The sequence below is a fragment of the Onychomys torridus genome, chromosome 21, assembly GCF_903995425.1.
Source record: "Onychomys torridus chromosome 21, mOncTor1.1, whole genome shotgun sequence".
Lineage (NCBI taxonomy): Eukaryota > Metazoa > Chordata > Mammalia > Rodentia > Cricetidae > Onychomys > Onychomys torridus.
This window is the reverse complement of record NC_050463.1, coordinates 46,389,173-46,408,174: the sequence shown is the minus strand read 5'-3', so window position 1 is coordinate 46,408,174 and position 19,002 is coordinate 46,389,173. Positions and strand designations below refer to the sequence as shown.

At 42.7% G+C, this 19,002-nt stretch overlaps 1 protein-coding gene across 2 annotated transcripts in view; it reads right to left on the bottom strand.

Annotated features, from left to right (window-relative positions):
- Nucleotides 1–13,262, bottom strand: part of Rock2 (Rho associated coiled-coil containing protein kinase 2) — a 98,534-nt gene extending 85,272 nt beyond the window's left edge. For both annotated transcript variants that reach the window (XM_036170550.1, XM_036170552.1), the window contains exon 1: nt 12,897–13,262. In XM_036170550.1, coding sequence (XP_036026443.1) covers nt 12,897–13,037 — 141 coding nt within the window. In that variant the 5' untranslated portion in view covers nt 13,038–13,262. The remainder of the gene's footprint in view (nt 1–12,896) is intronic.
- Nucleotides 13,263–19,002: the final 5,740 nt, after the last annotated feature.

The following is a 19,002-nucleotide window of genomic DNA, read 5'->3' as shown; positions in this document are numbered from 1 at the left end:
AATAATTTTAATTTATCTTTAACATAAATTTAACATGAAAAAAATCTAAATAAAGAATTCTTTGCTAAAACTTCCCTCTGATTCTTAATAAAGCCAAGGGTTATATTTAATGAAAACCTGAAACAATTACAATCATCTAAGTTAAAGCTAAATGGGTAAACTGGAATTTCAATAAATATGTGTGGCTTCTAGATAAGAAATGCTTAATACTAGTGCAAAATACTAATGTCCTATGCAGACAGAGAATCCTCAAATAAGGCAGTATCTGAGGAAAAACCCTCTATCCTGAAAAGACCCCAAAATGTGCAGATACCATAACCCCACAAATCAGCATACAATGCCACCTGCAAACAAGAAAAGCTGTGTAATCTGTAGGCTAATTTGCACAGTCTTCAATGATAAAGACAAAGACAATGAACAGTTATGTCCTGGCAGGTGCCATTCCACAGGAGACTAGTTACTAAAGTAACAGAAGAAGAAGTGTTTTAATCTTTACATAGACAACAAAGGTATGGCACTCTACCTGGGGTCAAGATGACAGAATGTGTATCGTCTTATTCCCAACACAGTTAAAATAACATTAAAAAGTGAACCTGAAACAGAATCAAATGAGTGGGAAGGTCATGCTTAGCCCAAGTCCTCAACATGTGTTGTTTAAAAATAACTAAATAAACTATGTTGGTACGGGCCTGTAATCCTCCTGGGGAGGCTGAGGCAGGAGGAAAGACAATTTGGGACCAGCCTGGGCTAAACATGAAACCCTGTCTCAAAAGAGAGAGAGAAGAGAATGGGAAAGAGCCCAACAAGCTGAGTCTACCTTTTGAGTACTTGAATGTACACAGTTCAACAAGACTTACTCATTGCTCAGAAGTAAAAGGGCCTATAACAAAGTTGATTAAAAAACAAAACAAAGGGGTTGGGGATTTAGTTCAGTGGTAGAGCGCTTGCCTAGCAAGTGCAAGGCCCTGGGTTCGGTCCTCAGCTCTGAAAAAAAAAAACAACTTTCTTCATTATTTGATTAGCCTCTCCTTCCATAAAAACAACTTAAATATATTGATTAAATATACTGATTCAAACTAGACCACATTCACAGCACGCTAGTAAAATTCAGAAGAAAAAGCAAGCGAGACATGGTAGAGCATGCCTGTTGTCCTGGCTGAACCACGGGCTGAGGCCAGAGGATAGCTTGAGCCCAGGAGTTCATAGGCAACAGAGGAAGAAACTTTTTTCTTTTTAAAGAAAGAATACAACTGAAATTCACTTGTTACTAGTAAAGTGCAATGCAAGTACTATCATTTACTGATGGAAAGAATGTGAAATTGCATAGCCATTCTAGAAAATATTGGCAGTTTCTCAAAATTAAGCATAAGCTACCACATGACTCCACAATCTCACTCTTTGGAATCTATCCAAGAGAAATAAAAACATGTCCTCACATATTATAAATCCATAAGCAAAATGTAATATATAGTTCATAAAATAGCATTCAGCAATAATAAAGAACAAAAATACTAACACATGCTACAATACAAATGAATCTCAAAACATTATGCTGGGGAAAGAAGCCAGATGCAATGACAGCATATGTGCGTGGTAGTTTAAAAGAGAAGTGTCCCTCACAAGTGTGGATATTTGAACAACCCCAGGTGGTAGTGCTGTTTGGGAAACTGTAAACCTTTAGGAGGTGCAGCCTTGCTGGAGGAAGTATGTTACTGGAGTAGGCTTTGAGAGTAAAAAGCCTCCCTCACTTCCAGTTTGTTGTTACTACCTGCTTGTGGTTGGGGAGATGAGCTCTCTCACCTTCCTGCTTCCATGCCTGCTGCTTACTGATACACCACTTCTCCATGATGGCTCTTATTCCCTGGGATTGTAAGCCAAAATAAACGTTCTTCTACAAGTTGCCTTGGCCGTAGTGTTTTATCACAGCGACAGAAAAGTAACTAATAGACTATATGATACTATTTATGTAGAATTTACAAAAAAAGATAAACTTATAGAAGCAGATCTGGAGATGGAACTGGAGTCAGGAGTGACTGAGAACCTACACAATACAATTTTAGGGGTAATGAGAACATGAGGTGGTAACAGTTTAATTAAATTACAAACTTAAAATGTATTAATTTATAGGATATAAAGTATACCTCAATGAAGCTGATGAGCCAGGTGTAGTAACACACTCTTTTATTCCCAGCACTCAGGAGGCACAGGCAGGTGGGTTGAGTTCAAGGCCAGCCTGGTCTACAAAGCAAGTGCCAGGACAGCCAGAGTTACATAATAGAGATCCTGTCCCAAACAAAACAAAACAGCTTGATGAAAATAAAAAGCTAGTAAACAATCAGCCAGGATTTGGTTTAAGACCTAGTCTAAGAACAATAAGAGATAGAAGCATGCACACTGTCTATACCTGCAAATTATATTTATATATCCAACCAATTATTAGGAAGGATTTATAGCAAATACAGTACTATATATTACTCCCTTTCTCTAACTGCACACCACCAGTAGATATATAATAACTCTAACTCAAAATTCATTTCTGTACTACTGTAAATATGGCATACACATGTACATTTATTAGAAAAAGAAATATAAACATTAGTTAAAAGCCAAATAAAAAAATGTTAGTAATCATGGAGTTGGCAAAATGGCTCAGTAGGTGAAAGTACTGCTGCCATGTCTGATACCCTGAGTTGAATCCCTTAGGAGGAGGAGAGACTCCCAAAAATTGTCCTCTGACTTTCTAATGGCATCTACAGACACATACACACAAATAAATGTAACATGTAATAAAAGTTGTTCTAAAATAATAGTAAACAGATTTCTGTCTTAAAGTTTTTATTGTAAGGACATCTGAATTTTTCCCCCTATTTTTTTCAAGATAAGTTCTCTCTGTGTAGCCCTAGCTACAGAGATCTGTCTATCTCTACCTCCCAAGTGCTGGGAGACATCTGGTTTCTTGTTCAAAATCTCTCATGCCCTTTGAGACTTTTTTTCCCCAAATTTTGCTAATAAGCAAATATCACTGTATTACTAACAGCCAATATGCTCTTTAAAGGGTTAACCTGAAAGACACCACCAGCATTTCACCTGTTCTTGAACAAGAAGGCTGACTTAACCCAGGAATCACCTGACTCCACAGGGAACTAGATGTGATTAACTAGAAGCTAGTGCAGGGGAACAGATGACAAATTATTAAAGGCTGTTCAGACCACATGCTGTCTTTACTTCACGCAGAACACAGAATAGGATTAGTTTTTATTTCTCTAGACACAGTTTCAGTACAACCTAGAAAATGCCTACATGACAATTGACTTTTCCTACAAGACCAACAGTTCCACCTGACCAAACCTGGATCCTCTCAGCATACAGATGTTTACCTACCTTCCTTCTTGTGGACAGACCAGAGCCAAATGACAGGAACATATCAAAATGTTTACTAGAGGGAATACACCTCTAAAGATATCACTTCTATTACTTAAAAATGAATTACTGTTTAATTCAACAATTAGCTAAAGAACATAACAGGAAGACAAAAACATCTATATACCCTAATTGTTTACATTCTATGCATTAGATTAAAAATAAACTCACTAGCAAAGTGTTGTCCCCTAAGCCCATAGCCCCAAGCACTCAAGAGGCTGAGGCAGGAGGTTCTTGAGTTCAGGGACAGCCTGGGCTAGAAAGGGAGTTCTAGACTACATGGTGAGCTCTTGTGTTCAACAACAACAATAAATAACCACGAAGGCCAGGAAGTATTAAAAAAAACAAACAAAAAAAAAAATCCAACAACTTTAATACTGTAAGAATTCCTCAGCAAAATGACCCAAGCATTAAGTTGGCTTGTTTCTATCAAAAGAAGGTAACTAACCTCAATAATGAAGTATTAGAAACTAATTCCCAATTTATAATCCCTTAAATTTTCTATCACTTATATCATAGCTAAAATTGCCCAAAAATCTTTTGCAGAATAAAGTAAACTAGGGTATTAAATATAAAATGATCAATTGTAAAGCACTCTGGTACCTGGAAAACAAGCCATAAAGTCCCCTTGAACTTAGAAATATTCAAGAGTTAACACCAAGGAACAAAAAAGCAATCCTAACATCCCAGAGAAAGAAAAAGAGAATATGAGAATGGGGAGAACAGAACATTTTCCAAAAAGGTAAATGAAGGTCATTTATAACAAGGCAACTGAAGACCTGCCCAAGAACATCTACAAATGTAATCATATCTTGAAGAAGCTGGAAAGCACAGAGGTAAGGAGAGTGGCTCCAGCAAGGGCAAAGGATAAAGAACGGCAGCCACCATGACTCGATTCTAACTTGCATAGTAAGCTGCATATAATAAACAAGCTCACTAATGGTAAGTGTCCTTTTGTGGATTGTGGGTTTTGTTTTTTTACACTTATTGTGTATGTGCCACAGTGCACACGTAGAGATCAGAAGACAATTTGTGGGAGTCAATTCCTTTTAGCCTACCATGTGGGTTCCAGTGATCAAACTCAAGGTCACCAGGCTTGGCAGCTAGGATCAACTGAGGCACCCCCATCAACTTTCTGGATGTTCCGTGACATGTCATCCTAGGCTATCAATGTTCTCTTCCCCAATAAATCTCATCACAAACAGCCAGTACAGAATAATTTTAAGTACAAGATGCATCCTGTCTTACCAGCCATTTCTAGAGAAAAACTAAAAAGAAATGGGTTTTAAACAAAGCTTAGTTAGACAACATAACCATGACTAAGGACTTGAAGATGATTATTAAGAAAACACAAAAGTCTATTAGTAAACTGATTTTTAGCAAAGATGCTAAAGCAACTCAGCAAAAAAGGAAAAACTTTTCTCAAAAAAAAAAAAAAAAATGCTGAGTAGTCTGAGGTAGTTCTGTGAAGGAAAAGAAACTCAACTTTGATTCCTAACGTGCACCACACACTAAGCATGGTGAAATGTACCGTAGACCTATGTATAAATGTTAAATCATACAACTTCTAGAATGAAAGCCAAAGAGTATTTCCATGCCATAAGGCTAGGTAACAATTACCTGGACAGAAAAAGCAGAAACCCTTTTGAACTGGTTAAAAACATACATACCACAGACTGAGAAAAAAAACATTCACAAAACAAATTTCACAGCATTCTCTTTATACACAAAATCATTTCTATGTCTAGCACATAAAAACATGTATGATGACAACCCAACTTTTCAAAAGGGCAGATGAATCTCATTCTCTCTCTCTCTCTCTCTCTCTCTCTCTCTCTCTCTCTCTCTCTCTCTCCTTCCCTCCCTCCCTCCCTCCCTCCCTCCCTCAATAATGTAACCATTTAAAAAAGATCTGGCCATTTCCTAAATAGCAAATATATATATACCCTGTGACACAGCAATTCTACCTCAACATCAACACAAGAGAAATAAAAAATAAGCCTTACAAAGGCTTAGAAACTCATCACAATTTTATTTGTTTGTTTACTTACTTATTTATTTATTTTGGTTTTTCAAGACAGGTTTCTCTGTGTAACAGTCCTGGCTGTCCTGTAACTCACTCTGTAGACCAGGCTGGCCTTGAACTCACAGAGATCCACCTGTCTCTGCCCCCCAAGTGCTGGGATTAAAGGTGTGTGCCACTACCACCCAGCCTCACAATATATATATATTTTTTTAAAGGCAGGATCTTGCTATGTAGCTGTGGTTGGCCTGGAACTCAATGTTTAGACCAGGCTGGCCTCAAAGTCATAGAGCTCTGCCAACCTGTACCTCTCGAGTGCTGGGATTAAAGGTGTGCACCACCATGCCCCAGCTTATAATGTTTATTAAATTCTTTTAGAATATATTATAAATTTATATTTATATCACATATTATTAAATTTAAAATCTGTGTTTTAATGTTTGTATTACTGACTATTATATTAATAAACTTTAATATTATATAAATCTTACAAATGTAAATTTACATTATGTTTATGTAATATATATAAATTTATAATATTTATTAAAAAACAAACCAGAAGTAGATGTGGTAGACCACACCTGTAACCCTAGCATTCAGGTAGCCGAGGCAGGTGAATCACAAATTTGAGCCCTGCCTAGGCTAATGAGCTAGACTCTTTCTCAATAAAACTAACACCCCTGTTAGTTAACAAAAAACAGCTGAATGAGTGTGATTTATATATACAACAAATTTTAATCTGCAATAAACAGATATTGTGCTAGTACACAAAATACCATGCATTAATCTCAAAACATCTGCTAAGGTAAAGAAGCCAGACAAAGCCAGGAAAGCATGTACTATACAAGCTCATTTGTATCAAGTATTAGAAAAGATAAAAGTAACGTTTAGTTCAAAAACAAAAAATATCACACAAACAGAGGGAGGGGATAGAATGTGAAGTTGGTTGAAAAGGTACATGGGTTGGATATAATGCTGTGTATTTTTAAAGATTTGAATCACAGTACATTTTTTTTTTCAAAATCATCTATGTATATTTAAGAGTTGTGCACTTCACTTTGTCCAAATTTAATCTTCTTTTTCCTCCTTATTTTGGTTTTGTAGGTAGCTCAGGCTGGCCCTTCTCACCATGTAGCTGTTGTCAGCCTTGAACTCATAACAGTCCTCCTGCTTCATCCTCTGGTGCTGGGTTACAATCACGCACCAGCTGAATTCTGACCTAATAAAATACATGCTGAAATATAAGGTCCTACATTAAGCCTCTAACTTAAAGTGGACCAAAACCAAGAGCTGTAGTGGTAAATGGGTAAAGAGATAATTGAGAAGATTTGGTAAAGAAGGAATTGAGAAGATTCGGTAAAGTGGTACACGGCTGTCCATTGTCAATGTTTACAACTCCATTCCCAATACAAGTTTGTGGAAACTCTTCGAATGAGTTCCAGGAACCCATAACAGCAAAACATATAAAACTATCTAAATATCCTTCAAATAGGGTGGTGCTATGGAACAATCTTTGTACACTGTAAATATGTATTACTCTCACTGGTTAATAAAAGAGCTGACCGGCCTATAGTGGGCAGGAAGAGATTAGGCAGGAGAGCCAGACTAGGTGGATGCTGGGAAGAAGGGCAGAGTCTCCAGAGTCTAGAACAAGAGGCAGAGGAAGGAAGAGATGTACATGCTGTCGTGAGATAAGGTACCGGCTACGTGGTAGAACACAGACAAAAATATGGATTAATTTAAGTTGTAAGATCTGGTTAGTAACAAGACTAAGCTATTGGCTGTGCATGTATAATTAATATTAAATGTCTGTGTGGTTATTTGGGAGTGATCTGCAGTGCCAATGGAAAAAATCCATCAACAGAGTGGAGCTACACTTTAACTTATTATGGCAAATGAAAATGAATTAAACAACAGGTGAGACAGCTCTCAGAATCACACAACTGAAAACCAGAGTCAGTATGAGAACATACAGGCTGAGGATAGCTCAGTGTAGACACCTTGCCCAGCATGTGTGATGTCCTAGCTTCAACCCCCAACACTCACCATAAAGCAAAAATGAAAATATAGAAATGGTAACATAAGTTTAGAAGACAAGCAAAACTAAGCAGTATTATTTAGAGATACCCATAAAGTAGTAATCTAAAAGGTGGAACATGGAACAATCAAGCTCAAGAACTGTGGAAAAGAAAACACAAGGGCTGAATCCTCCAACAACACTGCTGGAAGTGACTATGATGTAAGATGCTTCAAAATTCACATTTTCATGCTATATCTTTTAATATTGACAAATTCAATAGGGAAAGTAACATTCAGCAAAAATAAAATATTCAGGCTTTACCAATGATTGTTCTTTTGTATTTGCTTGTGGCAGGGTCGTAACATGTATACCTAGCTGACCTAGCACTTGTTCTATAACCCAGGCTGGCCTCAAACTCACTACAATCCTCCTGCCCTCAGCCACCAGAAGGCTGGGATTTCAAGCATGCACCATCTCATCCAGATTTGCACTATTCTTTGGAACTATTCAAGGGCACACATGTACGTAGTTACGTTTCCTTAGTTTGTGTACACTACCAGCCTTACTCTGGGGCCAAGATTCTTCAAACTACAATTTTTTTTTTTTAACTTTAAATGGTAATACAGTACACATGCTGTAAATTCCCTAGAACCTTCTTGGGGATATGACAGCATCCTGAAACCAAGGTACTAATATTTCTCCAGTGAAATCCATTATGATTTACAAAAAGAGCAGTGCACAGACTGCAAATACTCTAAAAAAAAAAAAAAAAAAAAAAAAAAAAGGATCATTTCAGAAGCTGCCATTAAATAAATAAATTTTAGTAAGAATTTATTTTCAGAGCTGTTTATGTACCAAAATTATAGTTAAAGGATTAAAAAGAGGTTCAACTTGGTCTACACAGTAAATTTCACATACCACTAAAAGCCAATTCATTTTTTCTATGGTTTGCAGGTTTTAGGGAGAGTGGAAAAAGCACACTGCCTAGTCTAAAAAACCTGAGTTAGATCTCAAGACTCAAACAGTAGGAGAGAATCAACTCCTTAAGAGTTTCCCTCAGCTCTCCACACACTACTCACCAAAAAATAAATAAATGTTAAAAACAGCAAAAATGTAAGTTTTAAATTAATCTGTATATTCTAAATGTCCACCTCTACTTCATAAATGAACATGTACAAAATAATTTTTCATCTTTTATTCTATTTAATTTTTAATCACATCTTTAAAATAGTTTCAGTTATTACTTGTAGGGAGGGGTGAACACATGTAATTGTATTTTATTGGGTGAAGGGCCAGCACTAAATGGAATGATCCTAAGCACTGTGATAAGTATTTTCATGGAGCTGGGACCACAGTCCAGAGGCAGACACTCACCTAGATGTGTATGGCCTTGAGGTCAATACTCAGAACTACCAGAAATAAAATTTCGGTACAGTAATATTTTCATATCATTGCAGGTACCAGTTCTAATTAGGTGTTTGGGGGCCAGCCAGATGGCTCAGCAGTTCCAGGCACTTGCTGCCAAGCCTGACAGCTTCCGTTTGATTACTGGAATCCCCGAGGTGAAGGAGAGAACTGAACCTACAAACTGTCCTCTGACCTCCACACCTGTGCATGACACACAACACCCCACCCAAAAACACAATCAATAAGTAAAATGTAAAGTTAAACAGTTTTAATGGGTATTTGGTTTTTCAACCCATTGAAATTGTAAATAAATATCTGATCAACTTTACCCATTCACAAAAACCTAGGTACTACAGGTTACTATGACTTCATACTCTCTGAAAGAACAAAATAAAATCCCAAAGCACAAACCTTAAGACCTTTCTCCAGTACATTTGTTAGTTAATTAAAACACATCAGGCAAGCAATGTGAGGATTCCCGACAGCACAGCACACGTATTTTCCCAAAGGTTTCAAACACTACAAGAGTTATCACCTAAGGTCCTTCCTTAAAAATATTTCAACACTGACCTTCAAAAGAGGCTCCATGAATAAAGGTACTTCCCATCCAGCCTGACAATCCCATGACCTGAGTTTGGTCCCTAGAACCCACATGATAGGAGGTGAGAACTGACTCCATCAAGTTGTCCTCTGACCTCCACATGGGTGCCATGGCAGGGCACACACCCTTAATCACACACAAAATAATTTTTTTTTTAAATTACAGAAGCAAATCTCTCTAAAAACTATTTTTATATAACACCAAGCAGCTCACAATCTGCAACTTCAAAAGAGCTGCTGATTTTAGAGCAAAATAAAGCAACTAGCCTCTAAAAGAAACAAGATAATTTAGTCTGTATCCTGATAGTGTCCTGGAATCCAGCCCTATAGATGCACAGCAGTGATAGTACTCATGATGTCAAACTCAAAATGATAATGGCAGGCATCTAAAACCGAGTAACAAAAAATATCTGTTAAAAAAAAAAAAGATCATTTCCTGCCTCAAAGAAAACATCAAACATAAATGCACAAAGGAGACATGAAATGAGTGTGAACACATCATGTACCAGGCACTAGGCTAATATTTTACATGCTACCCTGTGCAACTCCTTTTCCTATGGATGGTCTGCCTAGCCTACTGAAAACAATTTACAGAAAATTCTAGTATACTTTATCATCTCTTGCCATTTTTAGCAATATAAAGCTTTCAATAGTACTTTATAAGGTTCTGAATATAGTAACCAAATTCCATACTGTGTTTGTATCAGACTATTAAAAATATTTTTTCTAGGCTGGGCAGTGGTGGTGCTTGCCTTTAACCCCAGCACATGGGAGGCAGAGTCAAGCCTATCTCTGTGAGTTCAAAACGAGCCTGCTCTACTGAGCAAGTTCCAGTACACCAAAGTTACACAACGGAAGCCTGTCTCAAAAGACAAAAAAAATAAATAAATAAAATTTTAAAAAGATATATTTTCTAGAATAAAACCAAAAGAAAAGCAATGATTAATTATGAAATAAAGCTCATAGTACTATTTCAAATCTTCAAAGCGATAACAGCTATTATGTCATGAGCATTTAAAAAAATTCTACAATATTGGCTTAAAGACTAATTTACAGAGTTACACTATGGAGAGATGGAAAGGTTGAGGATGAATGAAGTGATGGTTGGTCCAATGTGAATGTACTTGACATCACCCAACTGTGTACTTACACATGGTTTAAATAGCAAATTTTATGTATGCTACCATCACAATTAAAACGTTACTTTGTCTTAGTCAGAGTTACCATTGCTGTGATGAAACACCATGATGACAGCAAGTTGGGGAGGGAAGGGTTTATTTGGCTTACACTTCCAAACACTGTTCATCATCAAAGGAAGTCAAGACAGGAACTCACACAGGGCAGGAGCTGATGCAGAGGCCATGGAGGGGTGCTGCTTACTGGCTTGCCCCCCATGGCTTGCTCAGCCTGCTTTCTTATAGAACCCAGGACCACCAGCCCAGGGATGGCCCCACCTACTATGGGCTGGGCCCTCCCCATCAATCACTAACTAAGAAAACGCCTTACAGCTAGATCTTATGGTGACATTTTTCTCAGTTGAGGCTCCCTCCTTTCAGATGACTCTAGCTTGTGCCAAGCTGACATAAAACTAGGCAGCACATAACTCATTCTGGTATTTCATGACAAAATATATGTAACAGATACAATTACTGTAACTTTAAGTTTTCAGTGTACAACAGAGGCACCAGGACCCTCACTCCCAAGGTTAGTAACATTTGCTGCACTCCGGAGTCATACCTGTACTGATTCTCAATGACATGTAACCAACTAAAAGCAGCAGTAAGCTTGTTGTCACATCAGCACCTGGTGTCAACCCTCATGACAGTGATATGTCACCTTAACAAATGTGGCCTTGACTGTATTAAACACTCAAGAAGGGAACTAAACTGGTCCTGACCACGTGCAACAATTTAGGAAATATTTTAATAAAAACAAAATGGTCATGTCAACAGGTCTAAACAGCTTAGTTCCAAGTTCAGAATAACTCTAATAATGAGTAACGTCACAAGAAACGAATGTGAAATGTAAAACATTTCTATGTGGGATTGAGGATGAACCTGGTGAATCCTTGAGATTTACAGTTACTATTTTTAATCCAACTTTCTGGCCTAGGATCAAAGTTTTGCTAGCAAAATACCAAAGTGAAAACGCTGTCAGTGACGCCCGAGGAGCTTTGCTTTATCTACGGAAAGGCTATGACCTCCATGCAACTAATCCTACCCTGAACTAAAGAATTCCAAAACTGTCCCACAAGTACACACGAACCCACTACCAAGCAAAATAAAATACCCCCTAGAGCCAAAATCTCGACACTCTACATATCTGATAGAAAGATATCCACTCTCTAGTCGGTTCCTGCACTGTGGCCAAACAGGACTGAGTCACTGCAAGTGATTCCAGAAACCTCAAAGGACAACCAACGGCCTCAGAAGAAAAGTTAGTCAGTGGAAAGGGAGGAGACAGTTTTTCTCATCACAGAGTCAATAGGCTTCTCTGAGTAGGGCCCAGAACTGGCACGCTTTTTGGCACCGAATGCCAGATCACCCACCCTAAATCTAGCCCTCCAGCGCTAATAGCCAGAGTATCTTCTTCGACTTCTCCTCCTCAGGATACATGTCCACACCACTTTTTTTCCCCATAAATGCATCTCTAGCTGCACACTAACCAAATGTGTTTGCCAAACATAATTGCTTCCCCCAAGACCAGAAATATGCCAGCGTTCTATGAGGCGTTTATTGTAAAACTTGTTCTTTTCTTCATCAAGCTCCAGTCTTAATCAACCTAGCAGCCTTCCCAAGACTGTTAATTTGGATTTTGAATGCTATGGCAAAGACAAGATGAAGGGGAGAGATTTATTCTATTCTACAATTCAGACTCGTTTCTTGGCTTCGGAGCAACAATCTCCGGAAATTTAATTTACATAAATTCAAATGCACTAAATAGCTACTATGGAATGTCCAAGAGCAACTGAAAAACAGCAAACTTGAGCTGTGCCTCCCCAGATTCCTGACGAAGAGGACCGAGGGCGGGCAGCTCTTTGTCATGTACCCCAGGTGGCAGCTCCCAACAGGGAGAGAGCATCGGGTTTCTTTCTCCCTCGACTTCACCCAAGCTCCCACGCTGCGTGACACTTTCAAATGGGCTAGTCTGGGGTAGGAAGCACAGCCAATCCTCCACCTTTCCGCCCCAAACCGACTGGGTAGGCGGGAAGGAGCCCAGGGGTGTTTCCTCCCTGCGCGCTCCAAGAAAGGGGGCGGCCGGGATGACACCCGCTCCCGTGGGAGGGGGACCGGAGGAATCCCAGGTGGGGTCTCCACTCCGGAACCTGACTCTCCAGCCCCCCGAGCAGCCGGAAGCTGGGCGGGAGGGCCAAGAGAGGGGGGGGACCAGGCAGGGCGGGGAGCTCCCTCCTTAGCCGGCACCTACCAGCAAGCTCTCCACGTTGATGGGCGAGCGAGGGTCTCGGATGAGCGCCTCCAGCTTCCTCTGGCGGCTCGCGGCCGCCCCGTCCCCCGGCGCGGCCTCAGGGGCGCCGGGCATTTTCCCCGTCGGCGGGGGCCGGCTCATGCCGCTTCGCCGGGCCTAGCGCCGCCCGCGGAAACCTCCGCCCGGGCCCGCCGCGCGCCGCTGCTGTCTCTGAGGAGCCGCCCGGCCCGGGCCGGGAGCAGCGAGAGGCACACGGCGTCCCCGCCCCTCAGCCGCACGCGCGCCGCCCGGCCCGTCGCGAGCTCGCCAGGACCCGGCGGGCGGGAGCGGGGAAGGGGCGCCCGCGCCGCGCCGCCCCGCCCTCGGGGCTCGGGCCGCTAGGGCCGCCGCCCGGCCGCCCGCATGTCGCCGCCGGCCGCCTCGCGCGCCCACAAGCCCGCTCCCCCTCACACACTCACACACGGTCCGCCCCGCGGCCCTGCTCGGCCGCGCGCCGCCGCTACCCACAAGCCCCTCCGCCCGCGGCCGGCCGCGCGCGCGCGTGCGCGCGCGTGTCCATCCGCCCCCCCCCCCCCCGCCTCGCCCCGCCCACCCTGGCCTGCGGCCCCGCCCCTCCCTCCCTCCGGCGAGCTGAGCTACGCCGCGGTGCAAAGCTTCCTTTCCGTTCCCCCTCGCCCCGGCCGATCTCGCTTCCTCGTCTGCCCGGTTTGTCCGGGCAGTGAGGCGGGACGGGTCGCAGCGCCGTCGTCCTCCCGCCACCACCACCACCACCACCCCCCCTCCCCTGCGTAGTCCCCGCCGCGTATCCCGCGTCCCCCGGCCGGACCCCGCGGCCTAGCTGACGTCCTCGCCCCCCGCCCGCCGGGTCCCGCTGACTCAGCGCGCAGCTATGCAAGCCGCGCCGAACTCCAGCGCCCCGGGGCCGTGGCCTGGGGCTTCAGGGGGCGGGGAGGCCGCGCCCCTCGCCTGAGTTTAGTGTCTGTGTCTCGCTCGAATCTGAGTCCCCAGGCAGGGAGACCTGGAGGAGTTGCTCCCGCCTCCTGGGCACTAATCCTGGGCTCTCGGAAACCTTTGAGCTCTTCCCAGGCCCTGGTGTCCGCCTGGCCTTAGACCTTAGACACTGGCCGGGCGGAGGGAACGGGATGGCAATGGGGAAGCGCTTCTGCATTCATGGGGGCCTTGCTTTGGGAGTGAAAGAGGGGCTGCTTCTCCGCATTCCTGCCTTCTCGCTGCCCCCGAGCCATTGGTCAGATCCTCTCAAGGCGCAATCTGAAAACTATGTGCCAAGAGCCATAAAACTGTTCGCCGAGCCCCTTTGACCCAGTAAGCCCATTTAAGGAAGTCCAAGTGTAAGGAAATGATCCAAAGAGGGGAGGACTTTGCGTGAAGATGTTTACAGCTGGGCTATCCAGAATGTTCGTAATGACCAAAGTCCTGGGAGTGGACCCAGTCGTACTGCAACTGAATAATCCAAACAAGCTCTGTCACATTCAGGGAAGGCTCTTGAAGGTATTGCTGGCCGATTAAGAAGGAGGGAAAACGTACCGGAAATGAAAAATGCAAAGAGGATTGTGAATACCCTAAAATGAGCAGCTAAACAAATGAAAATGCACTTGTTCTTCGGTGGGATTTTTTTTCCCCCTTCTAAAGATGCTAAGGAGGGCGGTGGTGGCAGAGGCAGTCGGATCTCTGAGTTCGAGGCCAGCTTGGTCTACAGAACAAGTTCCAGGACAGCAGGGCTACATAGAGAAACCCTGTCTCGAAGAAAACCAAAAAGATGTTAAGAAGTGTATTGAATTTCAAAACTTGAAAAACTATACTTATTGATGGGTCACTCTAAGAGAAGCTCCAAGTGTAATACCCCTAAATAGTGAGACTGTCATCCTCTAGTGGGTGTCAAAGCTATATTTGCAGATAGGCTCCAGCCCTGGTATTGTCAAACCGCACTTCACCCAGCATGCGCTCTAGGAACATCTCTCCATTTTATGTAAAGTCACTCTGACTTGGACTAAGGCAGGAAGAGGCCCTGGATGACTCAAAAGAGCCCTTTCTATTGCAGATAATAGAACTGCCCTCTGGTCAAAAAAGTAGAATTTCAAGCCTATAGATGAATTTACTCCTTTGTGCCTCCACAGACCCAAAGCAAGGAGGGTAGAGCCGGCTAACCACTACTCCCACTAATGCACTGGAGCAAAATAGTTAGCTATTCATGATTACAGCTCTTATAGGTCCTTTTCCTGGTGATCGTATCATAGGCTCTCAAAAGGAACACTGTGATCTTTAGGTTACAAATTAATTTTTGAAATGACTGGCTGTATGTTTTTATGGACTTTGGTGGAGTAGCCACGGTCGCCAGCCTTGCAAACCTTGTTTTAAAAGAATGGTAGTACCCAGGTATGGTGGTGCACATCTGTAATCCCTGCACTCCAGAGGTAAAGGCAAGAGGATCAAGAGGTAAAGGCTATCTTTAGCTACATATCAAGTCTGAGGTCATCCAGGACGACAGGAGATCCTATCTCAAACAAAACAAAATAAACCTAAAATAGGAAGCTGAGCCAATGGCTCGATGAGTAAAGGGTTTATCTTGCAAGCGTGAGGACCTGAGTTCAAGCCCCAGCACCTATGTTAAAAAGTCTGCCGCATACCTGTAGTCTCAGTTCTGGGAAGGTAGACACAGCAAGATCCCTGAGGCTTGCTGGCCAGCCTGCCTAGTCAAGTGAGAGACCCTGTCTCAAATAAATGAATAAATAAGGTGTAAAGCAATTAAGAAAGACACACAATATCAATCTCTGACCTCCACACGTACCAGCACACACACACACACACACACACACACACACACACACACACACATATGTGCACCTGAATATGTGCATACACACGAAACACAAAAAAGTAAATAAACAAAGGAACACTAGTGATCAACAAGATGAGCATGCTTTTATGGATAGCCGTTTGGTTAAGAAGTCTTGGGGGCCGTTGTGATGTCTCAGCAGGTAAAGATGCTTACTAGGCAAGCCTAGCGATTTGAGTTCCATCTCAGGAACCCACTTAAAGGTGGAAGGGGAGAACCAACCCCACAAAGTTGTCCTCTGAGTTCCACACATGCACCCACACCCACATACCGTACACAGACACACACCGTTGCCTGCCTGGAAGAAAAGACTTGTCTTGTGATTAAGTATTCAACCACCCTCCTCTGTCTGTTTCTCTTCCAATTCACTTTTGGTCAGCAGGATCATTCCTACTTACAAAAGGAATGCATGCATGAATTCTAGTTGAAAGTTCAAACAAGCCAGAAGTATATAGAATATAACCTGAAGTTTTGTCTTTTAGTGTTTACCCTCACACTCCTTTGCATTTTTATTTTATTTTATTTTTTTTAGACAGGATGTCACTTAGAAATCCATGTTGTCGAGGAACTTACTATGTAGTCCAGGATAGTCTCTAACTCATGGCCATTCCCTACCTAACATCGACCACCCAGGAGTGCCTTCTAGACCTTCTGACCCTTTGTGGTACAAATTAAGGGTCCAGGGGTCCCCCTTTTTTTTAATCTATTGGAGAACATGCCCTCATTTCTAGTTGTTTAATTTTCATTTAAAAAGTTGGTACAATATACTCTGATCATGTTTTTCCTTTCCTCTCATTTCTAATTTTTAACCCAAAGGATCTGTCTCTTCCCAGGAATAAATCCTCCTGCCTCAGCCTCCCAAATGCTGGTTTTACAGATGTGAACCACCACCATGTCTGGTGCTGGCTCTTCTTTCACATGCATTATTTTATCACTCAAGGTTGATAGACATTCTCATAGATAATTACCTGCATGTATATCCTTCATGTACATAGAATGGCACCATACCATAGTATTCTGCAACTTTATAATCCATCCCCCATTTATTGTATCCTGGAATATGCCCACATGTGTAGACAGAGAAATCTTGCTTTTCTAACTGCTGTACTCTAGCCTACGATATGAGAATACCATACTAGAGTTACTGTGTTCGGTAACATAACAGTCGAGGACAGACCATGGGGGACAACCGCCTGAGCTACCTGCCACTACTACATGCTCTCTCCTTTGCACCTGCTCCTCTCTAGGGGAGTCTGCTTCCTGTTGCGCCCCAACTGTTACACTCTGTCCCCTTCTTAAGACCAAGTTTCAGGTGTCCTGACAAAGATAGTTGTTCTCAGGAAGAACAATGGGGAAATAAAGACAGGCCTGGGAGTGGCTAGGGCTTTATAATTCACTCTTCCAGGACATTAAAGCCCCACCCCAATTCTGTCCTCTGTCTCCCCATTTCTGCCCATTTTAAGTGGTTCATGCCAATTTAATTATTGTCTTCCCAATCCTTCTGACATTTCACGCTCTAAAGTGAGCATCTAGGACTCACCCTCTCTTGTTTACTGAAGGGCCATGTCCTCATTTCTTGTTTCTTAATTTGAGACATCTGTCTATGCCCCAGGAATTAACTCCCTTTCAACTGCAACTTTGCCCTGTCCATCCTACAAAGGGCTGTTCAAGGACTCATTTGTGTATATGTGTGTTGATATGTCTCTTGTAATTACTTGTTTAATGATAATAATTACCTAAAGGGTTTACCATATGTTAGGCAGTGTGCTTCATAGAAATTATCTTAATTTCCAAAACAGCCTTTGCCAATGGTAATATCACTCTGCCTGTTTTACAGGTGATGTCATAGAGACTGAGATGGGTATTACTGGAATGAGTTACCAAGTGATGGATGGATGGGTAGGTAGATGAAAACAATGAGTGGTCCAGGCATTGCCCATAAAACACACAACTTTCCCCACCTTGCTTCATATGGAAGGCTTCAAGCTGGACGATTGTACTGAGGTGGGGATGCTTATGCCCCACCTGAGCCAGACTTAATAACAGAACAAAGGCGTGAGTTCTCAGTGCAGAGGGGTCATTATTTTTGTAAACTCCATGACTATAAAGGGTTCAGGTTTAAAGGTTTATGAAGTAGAGTTTCACCCTGGGTCCCATTCATGGTTCAGGTAATAACTCCCATCATGAATGAGAAACTCGCCAGAGCCCTGTGTGAGTCAGTGTCCTCATCCACGAAGCCGGGATAATGAAGCGTGGCTGTTATTAAGGCTCCTTAAGATCTCTAGATGAAAGACACAGTGCTCATCCAAGACAGCTTCTTCCCCGGCGGACTGTGAAATTACTCCCAGGGGAGAAGGGTCTGCTCGGAGCTCACATCTGTCCTTCAAGGGAAATGGCGGGTCACTCTGAAAACACGGACCTGTAGAGATGGAGAATTAATCACGGTGTCAAGGAATGGCTGGAGTCCTGGGAAGCTCAGCTGGCGGAAGAGTCCAGCCCTGCCCGTTGGCAGCAGATCTTGATGCCATTGCTGACAATCCCTTCGTCCCCATTAGTGACATAGCCATGGGTCCAGGATGTTTCTCGTTGAGTTCACTGCCCTCAACCCAATGTTTGGTTGGCTGGGATCGCGGAGGAAATCTTCAGCCTGGATTTGGGGCTTCCTGCCAGGGGTCACGACCTTTCACATTTCCCCTAGTCCTCTTAGTTTTTCCTCAGAATGGAACAGATTTGCTTCTTCCCTCTCCGGTGAAGCTGATTCCCATAGACAACAGAGGGCAGCTCCTTCCGTTCTGGTTTCACCTGTCAAGCCCTTAGCGCCCCTCCCCCCCAGCACCCCCCCTCCTGGCCCCTGCTCCTCCTCCATAACACCTCCTGTTCTTCAGATGAAGGACTTGGCTTTACTGGCTCCTCAAGTTCTTATCCCCCTGTAGCTCTTAAAAGGCTACTCGAGCAGGTGCTCCGGTTCACCAGTGAGACCACGGAGTGCCCTTTCTTCTCAGCAGATGCCAGAGTTGCCTGGGTATCTACCGGGATTTCCGGGGTCTTGTGCCCCAGAACAAGAAATTAGATTGGGAAACCTGAGTAGTAAAAGAAGTAGGGACATTTTTTGTTTGTTTTGGTTTTGGTTTTTTGAGACAGGGTTTCTCTGTGTAGCCCTGGCTCTCCTGGAACTTACTCTGTAGACCAGGCTGTCCTCGAACTCACAGAGATCCACCTGCCTCTGCCTCCTAAGTGCTGAGATTAAAGGCG